Genomic DNA, 19,530 nt, shown 5'->3' with positions numbered 1-19,530 from the left:
TCTAATCCTGACTGCTGATTTGTCTGAATTCTGTATTTCAAACTGGCAACAAAGTCCACCTTAATTCCCTGTCCAGATCAATCAGCCATAAATGTCATATTCATATCTAATAGAGTCTTTATGTCTGTGCCAATACTCTTAATTTGTGACATCATAAACAGTTCTTTTATCACCAAGTTTCTGTGTGAGAAACACTCCTAGGACCAAATAGTTTGGATATGACACTTTCAGTCATGGGTTTCACTTGATGTCAAAACAACACACTGGACTTGTTCACTTCAAACCTGGTCAGGGAGCAAAGGTTAGTCACTGCTCTATTGGTGGGAAACTGGCTGCAGCTGTCCACCTTTGTTACAATATGAAAAACGGTCCATTAAACATTACCCCCTTAACTCACTCAATACGGCCAGTCCTCTCTTCTCCTCTACACAGACCCCTCGGATGTCCAGTGGGTGTCTGAATGACCCAACCTTTAGCTTCCGTCGTCAGAATTGTGGTATTCTTTGTCAACATTCACGTCTTCAGTATAAGAGCCTTCTGCTTGCAATATTTTGATGATGGTAATTGGGGTGAAACGCTGTTAACGTCGTCTCTTTTGCCGTTCGTATGGAGAGAGTTAATGTCGACTTAGGTCGCATATGAGAGTCCACTGTGTAGTCGACTAAGGTCACTATGGCAGCGAAAGAGTTGAGTGGTACTTGTGGCTGCAAGAAACTTTTTGCAATGTGTGTGTATGTACTCCTCTCTACCAATATTATCGACATGCAATTGGTAATTAATAAGTGAAAGCTTTCAAGGGTCTCTGGATCCAGTTCATCATGACCTTGCAGACTGACCATGTTGATTTAATCAATAACCAGGTTCAGGATCATATGAAAATAGAGTGAGGAAGAAGAGTGAAATAGACACACACACACACACACACACACACACACACACACACACACACAGAGTGAACAGATATCACAGACAGATACAGGGGGAAATCAGAGCAAAACAAGCAAAGAAAGAAATCAAGGCAAAGAAACAAAAACAAAGACAAATGATTTAAAACACACACACATACATATGAACGCATGCATGCGTGCAAACACACAAACTCAAACACATACACAATGACCCAAAACAGAAGTATATCAGCACACTCTTGCAGCAAACTGTTGCAAGTGCATTTATTAAACTCCAGAAAATGGTCACATCCAAGTATATTTAACACCACCAAATGATACTTTTCCAACTTTCATTATGATTTATGTATATTACCAAATAATCTTGAGGCTAAAAAAAGTTGGACGGATTTCTTATAAAGGATACTTTTCCATTGGTAATATTTTGAAAGAAAGAAAGAAAGAATATAGCATATGATAATTCCTTTTTGGTGTTGTTTTGCAATACTTTTTTCAAACAGTGATTTTTTTTCTTTTTCAACAGACATGGATACCGGTAAACAAGAATTCAAAATATATCTACAGATACACTCAGCAGTACAAATACTAGAACAAATACACCTGTAATCTTTTTCTTCTTTTTTTTTAATGTCACATGCTCTGTCAAAGACTTGTGCACACAAACACATGCCTCACATACAAACACACACACACATGTATGCACACACACACACACACACACACACACATGTATGCACACACACACACACACACACACACATGTATGCACACACACACACACACACACATGTATGCACACACACTGACACACGCTCACTCACATTCAACTGTCTGACAAATAACGAAACACAAGTCACGTTTTATTATACAGTTCAGCAGTGTGTGTACCACAGACTTGTAGGTATCCATAGACTGGTGAGCCATCAATACCATTGGCAATAATACCTTCTTACAGGTAAAATACAAACATTTCAGCAAAGTCATCAAACAACTGTCATTAAAATATCACAGTCAAGCAAATCATGGCATAAATACAATTTATTAACTTTTTCTTTTTTTTATACATTTATACATAATGTAAACAGGGACTGAGACATATCACAAAATAAATACATCACTATCAAAAATGCATGAAAAATAATGCTGGCATCTTTTGGGGCAAATATACTAAAATAACTCCAAATGTGTAAAATAATTTCATGAGTTCAACATGACTTTCTTAAATGTGAAAATCAGCAGTTCCTACAGATAAATCTAGGAGTTGTATGATGTTAGAAAACAGTCAAAACATTAATGCTCTATGGACATCAGCAGTCACTGTTGAGACATTTGGCGACAAGGTAGCAACAAAGACATTGAGTCAGCAGTTCCAGTTTCAATTTAAACAGATGATGTTTCCATGAAAAACAATCTCTCCCATACAACTAAATGGTAAATCTTTTTATTCCGTTCCTCTCCTACCTCCCCCAACCACACGACCTATGAGCAATACTGTCTTTATTTGACACACAGACAGGCAATAATATGATTGCACGAACACATCCACACAATCTCAACCTTACACTAAAAGCAACGGCATGGAAATGTTGAAACCATACCTATAAATGTCAAAAATATGCTTGGTAGAGGTCTACTGATCATGGAAATCTGAGCTGAATGATATAAATACTCTCAAAGCGTCAGATCTTCATATCACTGAATGTATGATCATACTTTTGTTAGCTTCTTTTACCAAAAGAAAGGCTCCCACACACAAAACACCACACAATCAAGCATGGAATAATATGAATATTTTGACATAGTAATGCCAGCCTTCAAAGTATACTCAACAAAGAGACATGCATGTAAATATTCACACACACAAAAATGCAAATTAAAAAAATTCAAAAGAAGAAGCTGGAAGAATATAACAATAATAATCCCTTGTGATTTCTTTTTTTTTTTTTTAACATACAGATATTTCAAAGACACAGTGGATAAAGCTCAAGCTAAATAATATTCTCAAATTCCTAATGACAAGAAAAGTAATATTTTTCTTATCATTCAGACAATAAAACAAACTCTTATCAAAACAATAGTTAAAAAAAAAAGAAGATGCCTTCATATAAAAAAAAAAACCAAACCAAGCCAACATCGTGGCTATGAGCTGGGCAAGAGGTATCAGCTGCTTTACCTACAGAATGCTGCAACATGTTTCTGGCCAACACTCAGGGGGGGCCCACCACTCATCTGGTCTATTCAACTTCCTTCAAACTGTTCCCATCTTTCAAACTTCATACAGTTGTCCATCTGCCGAGTCTGTCCCTTGCACGACATGAGTAGCGTGCGTTGATATAAATGCTGTCAGTTCTGTGGTCATGAGTGGCTGGACAGTTCATCATAGCCCTCCAAGCCAAAGTTAAGATGCTTCAGGGGTAAGACCTTTACTGACTGAACATTTTGTCTTTTCTTCCACATCCTCTTACCCACCCTTTCTGCGTCATCGCCTTCCTCTTCCTTCTGACTGTGTTGTCATTGTTGTGGTTGGATTCATCATGTGACATGTCACAAAGGTATCTGACAATGAGGAACACTACTGTGGGTCTTACAATGCCAACCGCTAACCAAGATCCAGATCTTGTGTTGTTTCGTGCTTCTACAGCATCCACAGGTGACGATTCTTAAGTGCGCAAGCACTCACTAAAAAAACAGAAAACAAACCCACAACGACTGTGTTTGGAAAGAAAAAGTGGGAGTCAGCAGACATGCAGAAACCACAGCCAGATGTGGCTTTCTTTATAATGCCACCACTGTGCGCAGCCTGACATAGAGCAGCAGTCATCACCAGCGCCTATTCCCAACCCACCCCCCACCCCACCCCCTCCTCTACACGTACACCAGCCCTCGCTCATGCACCATGGATGGCGGCAGATCCTGAGTGGAGGTGGCAGCATCCATGGAGCCCAGCATCTCCCTGGTGGTCACCCCCACTGCCGGCAGGGGCTGGTACTGGTTGAGGGAGGTCAGGGGAGTCTGGAACAAGTGGTTTTCCCGCTCCGTGTCGCTCAAGGGGACGATGGAGCGCTTCCACAGCTGCTGGCGTTCCTTGTGGATGGTACTGGAAAAAACACACAGGACCAGGATTGAAAAACTCAACAGACAACAGGGTACAGTGCTGGTGGGACTCTCCATTGAAAACTCAACACAGCCAACAGGGTACAGTGCTGGTGGGACTCTCCACTGAAAACTCAACATAGACAACAGGGTACAGTGCTGGTGGGACTCTCCATTGAAAACTCAACACAGACAACAGGGTACAGTGCTGGTGGGACTCTCACCTGCCAAAGAGAAAATAACCTCAGTATTTCTGTGACATATTGTGACTAGCCGTTGACAGACAGTGTATGTGCAGTCTAGTGTTTGTCTGCTGGTGAGAGTAGAATGGAAGGGTGGTCAATCAGCTTTATGTCTTCTTCTTTTGGTGGACTGACACTTCCCCATTCTTTGCCTTTCTTGGGTTGTGTTTTTTTTTTTTTTCTGTCCAAGAATGGCATGTTCACTACTACACAGAAAGGCATTCTGCTTTAGAGATATATCTTAAGTTAGTTTATTTTGGGTACGGAGCTGTAGAAATCACATGAAAGCAATAGTATGACATCAGTATTTTGTGTCTGTAGGCACTGAAAAAAAAAAAAGGATGCAAATGAATAAAGCTGTTCAGCACATTTGAACCTTCCAGATCTTTGCAACATGCTGTCTGATGGACAGAACTTGGACCAGTGTCAGCAGTCACACACACGGGAAGAGGGTTCAACATCACTCAGACACACAGGCAAGACCACTCCATCAGATCTGAGGCAGGTCACACTGTTCACCTTGCTGGATGGCTCTGAACAATCATTCCCCTCCCATTTCCCCCGACACATATTTATACACTTAAATGCAACTTTTATTTATGGCAGATAAATGTGCTTCACACACACACACACACACACACGCCCCCCTCCTCCAAGAGACTCACTTGAAGTCTTTCCCATGTTGCCCGGCATGCTTGCGGTGGTCATAGACGTAGGCAGGGACGCGGTTGTCCTCCATGTTCCAGCTCCTGAGGGTGTAGGGGCCCGGCTTGTAGCCAGGGACCTTGTCCTGCCCCTCCCCGGGGATGGCCGGCTTGAGGGACAGGCCCCGGGCCCGACCCACAGTGTCCACAGCGGGGTAGTTCACCACACCCAGGGGGGGGATGTCTCGCACGTTGGTCAGCTTCAGGGAGATCTTCTGGGGGGAGTCCTTCAGCAGGCATGTCAGTCGGTCAATCTGCACACACACCATCACACATCAGCATCTCACAGGACTTCCTGATGTGTCAGTCTTAATGTCGCCATCATACATCCACGCCTCAAAGGACTTGCTAATGTCAGTCTTAATGTCACCATCACACATCAGCGCCTCAAAGGACTTGCTAATGTCAGTCTTAATGTCACCATCACACATCAGCGCCTCAAAGGACTTGCTAATGTCAGTCTTAATGTCACCATCACACATCAGCGCCTCAAAGGACTTGTTAATGTCAGTCTTAATGTCACCATCACACATCAGCGCCTCAAAGGACTTGCTAATGTCAGTCTTAATGTCACCATCACACATCAGCGCCTCAAAGGACTTGCTAATGTCAGTCTTAATGTCACCATCACACATCAGCGCCTCAAAGGACTTGCTAATGTCAGTCTTAATGTCACCATCACACATCAGCGCCTCAAAGGACTTGCTAATGTCAGTCTTAATGTCACCATCACACATCAGCGCCTCAAAGGACTTGCTAATGTCAGTCTTAATGTCACCATCACACATCAGCGCCTCAAAGGACTTGCTAATGTCAGTCTTAATGTCACCATCACACATCAGCGCCTCAAAGGACTTGCTAATGTCAGTCTTAACCCCTAGGCTGCCTGCATGACGAGATAACTCGTCATCGAAATATTCTGACTTTTCCCTGGTTTGCATTCACTTCATTGGCAAAAATAGTGGTAGCTTTAGCCTGGGGAATCTCTCTAGATTCTATTCATAGCTAGAAACCCCATCTACATCATGAAGCAGTCCTTTATTTGAACGTTTTGGTTGGGTCACTGTCCAAGTGTTTGCCTGACTTCTCTCCTCGCTCGCTCAACAAAATGTCGGACTGACGCCGTGCTCAAGACATGCGATCGTGACGAACTAAATCAACCAAGATTTCTTTCTTTAGCTGATGCTCAGAAGGAATTGAAGCGTAAATTCGAAGAAGATAGTGATGAACATTTATAGGACGATCTGATAGAAAATAAAGGGAGTAATCAAGAGAGTGGTCAAGATGCGACTGTCAGTGAGTGATGCCGTCTGTACAGATGTTAGCAGACGACAGATGACCGAATTAGCAGCAGAGCGATATTCTTGGCACGCAGCCAACGCGGTCGGATGAAAACTGAATCAAGTGACCGTGTGAGAGGGGTGAGGAGGAAGGGGGTGTAGACTGAGGGGGCGTGGCCTCACATCCATCGTATCACTTGGAGAAGTCACAATGTATTGTGTATCTATCTCTTAAAAATATATATATATATATATTGTGGTTGTTCTAGTATGATTTTGTGTTTGCAGATATCCATTTGTCCAGAAAATATGATGTTTTTGTGCAAATTACCTGACTAATGTTTGTAATGAACAAGTTGAAAATGTGACAAAGAACAAAACACTGATTTCAAAACAACAGCATGTCACTAAAAAATATATAAAATGGGAAAACAACATGTGTTTTGTATTCTTTATTCATTTCCCTTTCAGAAAATGTATACTTTTATGGGTCTTTCTCCAATAACAAAGAGCACAGAATTTTTTGAAAATTTATACCCGTTTTTTGTGAAAAAACACTGGCAAATAGATTTCACTTAAATCTTATTTTCCTGGCAGCGAAAGGGTTAATGTCACCATCACACATCAGCGCCTCAAAGGACTTGCTAATGTCAGTCTTAATGTCACCATCACACATCAGAACCTCAAAGAACTGGCTAATGTCAGTCTTGATGTCACCATCACACATCAGCACCTCAAAGAACTGGCTAATGTCAGTCTTGATATAACCATCAGTCAATACCACAAAGAACTGGCTAATGTCAGTCTTGATATAACCATCAGTCAATACCACAAAGAACTGGCTAATGTCAGTCTTGATATAACCATCAGTCAATACCACAAAGAACTGGCTAATGTCAGTCTTGATATAACCATCAGTCAATACCACAAAGAACTGGCTAATGTCAGTCTTGATGTGACTGCTATCATCTCCATCGCCTCATTTCAAGTCTCCTGTTTTTGTTAATGTATCTTCAATATACTTTGCAGGAGAAATATGGTTCTTGCATGGAAATGACACCCTCTGAATTCACCTTCAAATGCAAGTGTTGTTCGCAATTTTGTTGGAAATGCGACATTTCTCAGTACACTAAACCCTCATGTTAAATTACAATCCATGCTTTTTCACAATTTTTGCCTAAAATGTCACATTCCTTAGTAAGTAAACTGAAACTTTGTATCACACTACAGCCCTCAATAACAATCTGTCTACTACACCTCCTTAGTAGTGACAACTACACTGTTCAAATGGTATGGGTAATATGATAAAAAAAAATCAAAAAAATCAAAACCAGTTGCAGCAACTCTGGTTCTATCAATCCTGAAAAGAAAAAAAAAAAGAAGTATGCAATTGTGTGAATGTGTGCACATTTTTGAAAGTCTGTGCGTGTTCATGAGTGTGTCTGTGTTCACTGCTGCATTTCGAGCCGTGGAAAATTGACAAAAATTAATGATACCCACATCCACAGAAAATATCAAAGGCAAAAAGTGAACACTCATTAAAAAAAAAAAAAAAAAAAAAAAAAAAAAGCTACGACAGACATTACTACCTGCTTTCCTGCCACACACACACACACACACACACAGAGCTTTCTTGACGCTGTATGCTACAGACACAGTAAAAGACAAGGACGACACTGACTGCACACACAGGGACAGGAGGAGCTGCGAGGCCACACCCACCTGGTTGCTGGAGTAGAAGCCGGCGTCGGTCATCTCTGTGTTGGGCAGGACGCGGTGGACGTGGACGTCGGGGTCCTTGACCACGAGGCGGGACTGCCACTCGGCCGCTTCCTTCTGCTGGGCCTCCGCCTTCTCCGCTGCTCGCTGCACCCCCGGCAGGTGGATGGACAGTGGCTCCTCCTGCATGGGCGCCATCCATATTTGGTGTTGGTGTTGTTGTGCTGTGTTGTGTGGTGCTGATGTGTTGTGATGGTTTTACTGTGTTGTGCGGTGTTGCAGTAACTTGTCTTGTTTTTATTGTGTCATGATGTTTTCACTAGGTCATGCAGTGTTCTATTCACTGTGTTGTCTATGTGTCATGATGTTTTTCCACTAGGTCATGCAGTGTTCTATTCACTGTGTTGTCTATGTGTCATGATGTTTTCGCTAGGTCATGCAGTGTTCTATTCACTGTGTTGTCTATGTGTCATGATGTTTTCACTAGGTCATGCAGTGTTCTATTCACTGTGTTGTCTATGTGTCATGATGTTTTCACTAGGTCATGCAGTGTTCTATTCACTGTGTTGTCCATGTGTCATAATGTTTTCACTAGGTCATGCAGTGTTCTATTCACTGTGTTGTCTACGCCTCATGTTGTTTTCACTAGGTCATGCAGTGTTCTATTAACTGTGTTGTCCATGTGTCATGATGTTTTCACTAGGTCATGCAGTGTTCTATTCACTGTGCTGTCTATGTGTCATGATGTTTTCACTAGGTCATGCAGTGTTCTATTAACTGTGTTGTCTATGTGTCATAATGTTTTCACTAGGTCATGCAGTGTTCTATTAACTGTGTTGTCTATGTGTCATAATGTTTTCACTAGGTCATGCAGTGTTCTATTAACTGTGTTGTCCATGTGTCATGATGTTTTCACTAGGTCATGCAGTGTTCTATTAACTGTGTTGTCCATGTGTCATGATGTTTTCACTAGGTCATGCAGTGTTCTATTAACTGTGTTGTCTATGTGTCATGATGTTTTCACTAGGTCATGCAGTGTTCTATTAACTGTGTTGTCTATGTGTCGTGATGTTTTCACTAGGTCATGCAGTGTTCTATTCACTGAGTTGTCTGTGTCATGATGTTTTCACTAGGTCATGCAGTGTTCTATTCATTGTGTTGTCTGTGTGTCATGATGTTTTCACTAGGTCATGCAGTGTTTTATTAAATGTGTTGTCAATGTGTCATGATGTTTTCACTAGGTCATGCAATACTCTATTAAGTGTATTGTCCATGTGTTATGTTTTCACTATGTCATGCAGTGTTCTATACTGTATTGTTTTTTTTGTGTTATGATGTTTTCATTGTGCTGTGTAGTGTCGCACTGATTTTATTCGTTTTTGTTTTTGGTGTCTTCACTGTGTTTGTCTTCACTGCATCATACAAGTTGTGGGCTGAATCCTAACTGCTACTTTTCACTTTATTGTTACGACAGATTTGTTTCTGTGAAAAGTCATACTGCTCTCCCAAAAGCTATCACGGTGAAGAGCTATGTGTGTTTTTTTCCCGTATCCATGTACAGTTATTCAACCGAGAGAAAAAAGTTCACAGCTTTTTTGTTAGAAGTTAAAAGGAAATTTTCTATCTAAAATTACGTTTAAATAACATACTTACCGTGACCCAACTAGTGCAGACTCCGGCAGGGGTCTGACATTCCTGCCTGTGCAAACTACTATCCGCCTATGCGGAGAAAATGAAACTACGGCTGATAACCTCCCGGAAGTAGGTAACCTCCCCTTTGTCCCGCTGGCTAGCGCCCTCTTTTTCCGGCAGCCATTATGACTCCTGTTCCTGTGCTCTCCATACGGCTACGTTTTTTTCGTATTTTCTGCCTGTCTATCGATTCTATGGCGTTCTTGTTTTTTGTCAAATTTTGTCTCGAACCAGGTCACATAATTATATGGTTCGATTGGGATATCGGGCTAAAATTAAGGCGCGATGGAAATCGATACAAATCTTTCTGCAAACATTCCCATTCATTTTGCTACCCACTGGTACCCAGTAAAACCCATCCTGTGGCAGTCTACAGAAGCACAAACTACCGTCTGTCTCTCACTGGGTAGTCAGTCGACATCTCACTGCAACCTAAGTCCCTGAGAGAGAGAAAAAAAAAAAAAAACACAACAACAAAAGACGCTACATAAAGTATGGCTCACCTTAAACAGTGGTGAGGGTTTAGAGTACAGGTTCAGGTCTAGTTGTCGATAGTCCCATGGGAACCGTTCCCGATCCAGAGTGGGTTGCAGCTCACTGACATGCAGGAGGTTCTCCAGCCATCTCTGTGTCACCACACAACAGCATCTTTCTAACTTGCATGTCACCACAGAACAGATCTTTCTAACTTGCATGTCACCAAAGAACAGCATCTTTCTAACTTGCATGTCACCAAAGAACAGCATCTTTCTAACTTGCATGTCACCACAGAACAGCATCTTTCTAACTTGCATGTCACCAAAGAACAGCATTTTTCTAACTTGCATGTCACCAAAGAACAGCATCTTTCTAACTTGCATGTCACCAAAGAACAGCATCTTTCTAACTTGCATGTCACCAAAGAACAGCATCTTTCTAACTTGCATGTCACCACAGAACAGATCTTTCTAACTTGCATGTCACCACAGAACAGCATCTCTCTAACTTGCATGTCACCACAGAACAGCATCTTTCTAACTTGCATGTCACCACAGAACAGCATCTTTCTAACTTGCATGTCACCACAGACCTTTCTAACTTGCGTGTCACCACAGAACAGCATCTTTCTAACTTGCATGTCACCACAGAACAGCATCTTTCTAACTTGCATGTCACCACAGAACAGCATCTTTCTAACTTGTATGTCACCACAGAACAGCATCTTTCTAACTTGCATGTCACCAAAGAACAGATCTTTCTAACTTGTATGTCACCAAAGAACGTGTCACCACAAAACAGCATCTTTCTAACTTGCATGTCACCACAGAACAGCATCTTTCTAACTTGCATGTCACCAAAGAACAGCATCTTTCTAACTTGCATGTCACCACAGAACAGCATCTTTCTAACTTGCATGTCACCAAAGAACAGCATCTTTCTAACTTGCATGTCACCACAGAACAGATCTTTCTAACTTGCATGTCACCAAAGAACAGCATCTTTCTAACTTGCATGTCACCACAGAACAGCATCTTTCTAACTTGCATGTCACCAAAGAACGTGTCACCACAAAACAGCATCTTTCTAACTTGCATGTCACCACTGACTGGAAGATAGATAATATATACGGAGGGAGAGAAAGAGAGGAGAGAGAGAGAGCAGGGGGGAGAGAGAGAGGTGGGAGAGAGAGAGGAAGAGAGTGGGGGAGAGAGACAGGAAGAAAAGGAGTGAGGGGCAGAGAAAGAAGAAGAAAGAAAAAAAAAACAGACCCCCCTGCCCCCTGCCCCCAACAAATATTTTCAGCCTGACGTTGCTGCAGGAGTCAGTGACAGCCCAGTGCACAGAGAGGAAGGGTGGCCCCGCGGTCCCCTCACCTCCTTCAGTTCGTCCACGCGGGCAGTGCTGGGCCTCTTGGGGTGGACGTTGCTCTCGATCATGGAGCGGCGGCCAGGGTAGATCCACCCAGTGGGGGTTCTCCACAGCTCCTTGGATCGACGCACCTCCTCCTTGGCCAGGTCATCCACGTCCACTGGCACCACCGTTCCAGAGTGCTGGAAGTCCTGGCTGCGAGTGAAGCGAGTGTCCTCTTGCTGCACACACACACACACACACACACACACACCATCATCTCTTGCCGTCATCCCTGACACTGTGACTGCACCCTGCATCACCTGGTGTCACCATCATCTCTAACACTGTGACTGCACCCTGCATGGAAAACATCACCTGGTGTCACCATAATCTCTAACACTATGACTGCACCCTGCATCACCTGGTGTCACCATCATCTCTAACACTGTGACTGCACCCTGCATCACCTGGTGTCACCATCATCTCTAACACTGTGACTGCACCCTGCATCACCTGGTGTCACCATCATCTCTAACACTGTGACTGCACGCTGCATCACCTGGTGTCACCATCATCTCTAACACTGTGACTGCATGCTGCATCACCTGGTGTCACCATCATCTCTAACACTGTGACTGCACCCTACATAGAAAACATCACCTGGTGTCACCATCATCTCTAACACTGTGACTGCACCCTACATCACCTGGTGTCACCATCATCTCTAACACTGTGACTGCACGCTGCATCACCTGGTGTCACCATCATCTCTAACACTGTGACTGCACCCTGCATGGAAAACATCACCTGGTGTCACCATCATCTCTAACACTGTGACTGCACCCTACATCACCTGGTGTCACCATCATCTCTAACACTGTGACTGCACGCTGCATCACCTGGTGTCACCATCATCTCTAACACTGTGACTGCACCCTGCATCACCTGGTGTCACCATCATCTCTAACACTGTGACTGCACGCTGCATCACCTGGTGTCACCATCATCTCTAACACTGTGACTGCACGCTGCATCACCTGGTGTCACCATCATCTCTAACACTGACTGCACCCTACATCACCTGGTGTCACCATCATCTCTAACACTGTGACTGCACCCTGCATCACCTGGTGTCACCATCATCTCTAACACTGTGACTGCACCCTACATGGAAAACATCACCTGGTGTCAACATCATCTCTAACACTGTGACTGCACCCTGCATCACCTGGTGTCACCATCATCTCTAACACTGTGACTGCACGCTGCATCACCTGGTGTCACCATCATCTCTAACACTGTGACTGCACCCTGCATCACCTGGTGTCACCATCATCTCTAACACTGTGACTGCACGCTGCATCACCTGGTGTCACCATCATCTCTAACACTGTGACTGCACGCTGCATCACCTGGTGTCACCATCATCTCTAACACTGACTGCACCCTACCTGGAAAACATCACCTGGTGTCACCATCATCTCTAACACTATGACTGCACCCTGCATCACCTGGTGTCACCATCATCTCTAACACTGTGACTGCACCCTGCATCACCTGGTGTCACCATCATCTCTAACACTGTGAGTGCACGCTGCATCACCTGGTGTCACCATCATCTCTAACACTGTGACTGCACCCTGCATCACCTGGTGTCACCATCATCTCTAACACTGTGACTGCACGCTGCATCACCTGGTGTCACCATCATCTCTAACACTGTGACTGCACCCTGCATCACCTGGTGTCACCATCATCTCTAACACTGTGACTGCACCCTGCATCACCTGGTGTCACCATCATCTCTAACACTGTGACTGCACCCTGCATCACCTGGTGTCACCATCATCTCTAACACTGTGACTGCACCCTGCATCACCTGGTGTCACCATCATCTCTAACACTGTGACTGCACCTTGCATCACCTGGTGTCACCATCATCTCTAACACTGTGACTGCACCCTACATCACCTGGTGTCACCATCATCTCTAACACTGACTGCACCCTACATCACCTGGTGTCACCATCATCTCTAACACTGACTGCACCCTACATCACCTGGTGTCACCATCATCTCTAACACTGTGACTGCACCCTACATCACCTGGTGTCACCATCATCTCTAACACTGACTGCACCCTGCATCACCTGGTGTCACCATCATCTCTAACACTGTGACTGCACCTTGCATCACCTGGTGTCACCATCATCTCTAACACTGACTGCACCCTACCTGGAAAACATCACCTGGTGTCACCATCATCTCTAACACTGTGACTGCATGCTGCATCACCTGGTGTCACCATCATCTCTAACACTGTGAGTGCACGCTGCATCCTCTGGTGTCACCATCATCTCTAACACTGTGAGTGCACGCTGCATCACCTGGTGTCACCATCATCTCTAACACTGTGACTGCACCCTACATCACCTGGTGTCACCATCATCTCTAACACTGTGAGTGCACCCTGCATCACCTGGTGTCACCATCATCTCTAACACTGACTGCACCCTACATCACCTGGTGTCACCATCATCTCTAACACTGACTGCACCCTGCATCACCTGGTGTCACCATCATCTCTAACACTGACTGCACCCTGCATCACCTGGTGTCACCATCATCTCTAACACTGACTGCACCCTACATCACCTGGTGTCACCATCATCTCTAACACTGACTGCACCCTGCATCACCTGGTGTCACCATCATCTCTAACACTGACTGCACCCTGCATCACCTGGTGTCACCATCATCTCTAACACTAACTGCACCCTGCATCACCTGGTGTCACCATCATCTCTAACACTGACTGCACCCTACCTGGAAAACGTCACCTGGTGTCACCATCATCTCTAACACTGTGACTGCATGCTGCATCACCTGGTGTCACCATCATCTCTAACACTGTGACTGCACCCTACATCACCTGGTGTCACCATCATCTCTAACACTGTGACTGCACCCTGCATCACCTGGTGTCACCATCATCTCTAACACTGACTGCACCCTACATAGAAAACATCACCTGGTGTCACCATCATCTCTAACACTGTGACTGCACCCTACATAGAAAACATCACCTGGTGTCACCATCATCTCTAACACTGTGACTGCACCCTGCATCACCTGGTGTCACCATCATCTCTAACACTGTGACTGCACCCTACATAGAAAACATCACCTGGTGTCACCACCGTCACTTCTTCCAGGGCACTTCAAGGGTTAAATGGACTGCTTTTCTGCACAAGTAGATGTAGACCTATTCAAAAGAACAGATGGTGAGGGTGAAGGGGTGTGTGTGTGGGGAGTCCACTGACCTCCTGAAGCACGGTCCTGAGGGCCTGGTTGGCCAGCTCCGTGGAGTTGAGGGCCTGGGTGCTGTAGTTGTGGGCCGTGCTCACGTCCGCCTGCACCTCCGGCACCCGCGTCTTCTCCTTCAGCAGCACGTTAACGTCACTGGTCCGCTTCACCACCTCCTGTGTGGGTGGACACGGGGTGCTTGTCAACTTATCTTGGAACACTCCTCACAGGCCAGCACACACACCACACCTAAATCATCATAGGGGTCAGAGGGTTAGGGGGTGGAGGCAGTAAAGTGGGGGGCAGGGGAGGGGAAGGCGGTGTTCAAAGTCAAACTTTCAGTTTCAGTGTAACTTCAAACAGAACTTATACTTCACCAAGGCTGCTCTGTCTGGTCCTCCATCCAAGATACAAAACATGCTAAACATTCTACTAAACTAAACATACGTTTTTAGCTTCTTTGCTCTTCAGCATCACACTTATTTGCCCAAGTTTGTTATTTGTTTCATTTAGCCGCAGATAACACTCCCTAAATTTCTCGTCAAATATACACAGTAGACAGGGCATTTGAGAAAAGACAAAAAAAAAACATAGAAGAAATGACTCAAAAGGGACAGAAGTGACAGTCAGTGTGCAGACCTCACCTTGTTCTCACTGATGAAGTCGTGCACAGGTCCCTTCTCTTTGCGCTGGGCCATCTTGTCCACAAAGGCCTTGTTGAAGTTGTCGATGGGGGTCCACTCTCTGCCCGTCTGCGTCATGACACCAGGGGTCTCTGTCACCGTCTCCACTCGCACCGGCTCCGGCGACTTCTCCCACTCCGGACGCAGCTCTGCACAGCACAAGGTCAACAATGCTCCCACACCTGCATTCAACTTCTTTAATTTTTTTTTTTGTTCACATGAAATCAAAACAATGATATTTGCCCCACACTTCCATTCAAACTGATAATAATTCTTCACAGCAAAAAAAAAAAAAGAAAGAAAATCTGCACACTTCCATTCAAACAAACTATAATTCTTTACGAGAAAAAAAAACAAGAAAAAAACCCAGTAGCAGTGTATTTTCAAAGCTTTAAAAAAAAAAACACCAAAAAAACCCCCCATAAAGATGTACCCAGAGAAATTGTGGCATTACTGATGAAGTTGTAGGATGTCCTCTCAGTAATTGTGATACACTGTTTGCTTTGTCCTTAGGTACACACTGTCTTCTCCTATCATTTTCATGAACCCTTTTCCTGCCACAGAACATACAGCATGTCTTCACTGTTTCACACAGCATTTTGTTCCAGCAGGGGGTATCTGACACATCCTGCTGGCATCACTCTCTCCAACAGGAGGCTGTTGAAGGGAAACAACTCACACTGATGATCCACGCTCTCCAGAATGTCTGAGGATGGATTGCATCCCTTCAATTGTGCTTACTCTTCCTTTGTGTCTTTTATTTTGTTACACCATGTCATTAATGCTATGCTCCAACTAACCCCCCAGTTCCCAGTTCAGGCTCAACTAGTCAGATACAGAGTCGTATTGTAAATCTAAGTTGTGATCTGTGCATTTGTCCATTTACCTATTGGATTGTACCAGACTGATGATTACATTTGGCCTTTTATATCATTTTATTTTTCCCCCATTGTATTATCCCCCCTTTTGTTTCTTCTTTTTAAATTATCCTCGCTCTTCCTCTGTGGCCGTCATCCTGTTAGTGTCATGTTTCCTTGTTTCTCTATGACTCAAAAGAGTTAACGGGAATAAACAAACTCTGAAACTGAAACTTCATGGCTGACAGAACGGGATGTATTCAACGACAAAAACAACAACAACAATAACTAAGATAATAAGAAAAATAAAGAACAGGCACATACACCATTAACAACAACAACAAAACCTTTGGCTTGCTTTCTTCTGTTTACAAACATTGCCCATGCTTTGTAACATGCTGGTAAACGTCCAGGGCTTTTTCTTTGTTGTTGTGGATGTAGTATAGCAAGCACTGATTCCAGTCAGTGACTGGGCAGTACCTTCAAAGTCCTCAGCAGTGAAGGGCACACCAAACTCCTTGCTCATGGACACCACCATGTCTGATGTGGGGAACATGTCGTTTTTCACCAAGTCCTTCATCAGGTGCATCCTGGTCATCTGCACTCAGAAAGGTACACACACATCCACACACACACACACACACACACACACACACACACACACTGTAAGCCATCTATTCATTCATTGTCCGAGCATAAGACAGTTAATTCCAAAAGATGTAGGTGATGACTTTTCTTCCAATATTTCATTAGCCACTGAAAAGATTTTGAATGATTATTCATTGCTTAGAATGTTTTCAGAAATTTTAAACTCCATTCCAGTTGGTATCCTCCTTTGATGTATTATAATCAATACTGTTATTTAATATTTACATTGTTGTAGGTTAATACTTGTTGATGTGCATATACATATTCTCCTTCCCATGACACCTCATTCAATACACACCACAATCTCTTTAGACTTTTTCTTATAATATACTTTTCCTCTAATACATAACATGAACACTTTTTTTTACACTAATATTCACATGCATTCCCTTTCCTTTATACACTACTTTACTCCTTTCCATCTAAAAACACTTATAGTGAATAGACGTTAAACTGAAGAAAACACACACACACACACACACACATAGTGACAAACACATGCATGCATATTCACTGCACGTGTGAAACATGATGGCATACAGAACAGTAACACAGCAAACAGAAAAGTGACACCAAACCAGTCATAAAAAAACTAAACCCCATATCCCACAAACTGACAAACCATATTTGCATATTCAATGTATGTATGTATGTATCACTTTTTTTGTTGTTGTAAATGCCACAAGCTCCCTGCCTGTAAGGTGTGAGCGTCAGTCTGGATTACCATGACAATCATCATTATGACAACACCAGAAAAGGGCACCATCCTCCCACACACAGAGAAAAACTTCCAGTGCTCTGCACTATCACCACTACTATCATCAAGACAGCATCAGAAAATGGACACCCCCTGACTAAGCCATTACTGTCGTCAGCAGGGGGGCTTAGTAGGTGGTGTCCTAAGTACGTTAAATCAGAACAGGCGCCACTGAACACCACCGAAGTAACTCAGCAGCAGTGCAGGGTCTCCTCTGGTGTGTGGCCTCATGGCGAGCTAACATCGATGGTTCCCTGTGGACTGCCGATGCTGGAACTGCGACAGACGAGCCTGGGTGTGGCCATGTGACGAGGGACTCTGAATGAGCGGCATGGGAGTAATGCCATTGAAACGGTGCAGATGATGGGATAGAAAAAAAAAGAAAGAAAAAAAAAAGAACAAGGAAAATGGACACCCCTCCCATTCCCTCCATCAGACTCTGACCTCCTCCAGCCTGATGAGGGCCAGGAAGCAGGGCCGGGGCACCATGTCCCTGACGTACAGCAGGGACTGCCGCACCACCAGCTCCAGGGGCTCGTGCAGCTTCACCCGGCACAGGTCCACGTCCAGGGGGCCGTACAGCCGCTGGCCGAAGCTCAGGTCAGAGTTGTACAGCACACGCACGTCTGTGAGAAGGAGTGGGAGGTGTTGAGGGGGTGCAAGAAAGGTGTTAGGGGCAGGCATTTGATAAGGGGCAGGCATTTGATAAGGGGCAGGCATTTGATAAGGGGCAGGCATTTGATAAGGGGTAGGCATTTGATAAGGGGTAGGCATTTGTTAAGGGGCAGGCATTTGATAAGGGGTAGGCATTTGTTAAGGGGCAGGCATTTGATAAGGGGTAGGCATTTGTTAAGGGGCAGGCATTTGATACTGCTGCTCATATTAGTCCAGCTGACTGGACAGGGCAATGTAATACTAATAATTTCGTTCATAAAGCACCTTTCCTCGTAAAACGTTGTTCAGTTATGCTGTACAATGTAAAAGCGTGACATTTAAAATATATTTTAAACACTACAATGTAGAACTTACATGCATAGCCCTGCACCCATGTCCAACCAAAACATTCAAACACTGACTTAATGCTCATGCACGCAAAAAAATCATTATACACTTTACCATGCTCAGCATACATATATAACACAATACCGTATCATCTTAACCATGAAGCTCTTCAAGGTCAAATAAGACTAGGCTGTGCTGAGGACATCAACCTATCCACTTCATTTATCATCCTGGCTTGTGCCCACCCCCACTGTTTACAATATCGGTTCCTAATTGCTACAGCAAAACAGCACAAAGAGTACATCACAGACTGAGGGGGAAAGAAGTGCTGAGACTTACTGGGAAAGAGAAAGGGGAATGGAAATGGGAAGGCAGAAAAGGCAGACAATAATCAAAGCAGAAACAAAGGCAGAAACAAAAGAGAGCAAGAAAAAAAAAAAAGATGGAATTTCTGGCATAGAATTTCCAGAGGGTCGGGGGGTGCTATTTATACTGAAAGACCCCCCGGCAGGGCAGGCAAGGGGTTAAAAGAGAGGTCAAGAAATGGAGAGGTGTGAAGGACAGGCCAGAGCTTGCCAGGGGAGGGGTTAAAAGAGAGGTAAAGAAATGGAGAGGTGTGAAGGACGGACAGGAGCTTGCCAGGGGAGGGGTTAAAAGAGAGGTAAAGAAATGGAGAGGTGTGAAGGACTGACCAGAGCTTGCCAGGGGAGGGGTTAAAAGAGAGGTAAAGAAATGGAGAGGTGTGAAGGACGGACCAGAGCTTGCCAGGGGAGGGGTTAAAAGAGAGGGGTAAAGAAATGGAGAGGTGTG

The 19,530-nt window shown here is 44.1% G+C and overlaps 1 protein-coding gene across 3 annotated transcripts in view; it reads right to left on the bottom strand.

Moving 5' to 3' along the window:
* Window positions 1-1,134: 1,134 nt before the first annotated feature.
* The window catches only part of LOC143299450 (uncharacterized), a 65,804-nt gene continuing 47,408 nt past the window's right edge, over window positions 1,135-19,530 (bottom strand). For all 3 annotated transcript variants that reach the window (XM_076612657.1, XM_076612659.1, XM_076612658.1), the window contains 9 exons: window positions 18,163-18,344; window positions 16,794-16,911; window positions 15,418-15,605; window positions 14,791-14,949; window positions 11,492-11,707; window positions 10,142-10,264; window positions 7,950-8,129; window positions 4,909-5,201; window positions 1,135-4,005 (listed from right to left, as the gene is read on the bottom strand). In XM_076612657.1, coding sequence (XP_076468772.1) covers window positions 3,774-4,005; window positions 4,909-5,201; window positions 7,950-8,129; window positions 10,142-10,264; window positions 11,492-11,707; window positions 14,791-14,949; window positions 15,418-15,605; window positions 16,794-16,911; window positions 18,163-18,344 — 1,691 coding nt within the window. In that variant the 3' untranslated portion in view covers window positions 1,135-3,773. The remainder of the gene's footprint in view (window positions 4,006-4,908; window positions 5,202-7,949; window positions 8,130-10,141; window positions 10,265-11,491; window positions 11,708-14,790; window positions 14,950-15,417; window positions 15,606-16,793; window positions 16,912-18,162; window positions 18,345-19,530) is intronic.

The sequence above is a fragment of the Babylonia areolata genome, chromosome 25, assembly GCF_041734735.1.
Source record: "Babylonia areolata isolate BAREFJ2019XMU chromosome 25, ASM4173473v1, whole genome shotgun sequence".
NCBI lineage: Eukaryota > Metazoa > Mollusca > Gastropoda > Neogastropoda > Buccinidae > Babylonia > Babylonia areolata.
The sequence above is the reverse complement of the archived record's forward strand: the minus strand, read 5'-3'. Positions and strand labels throughout refer to the sequence as shown.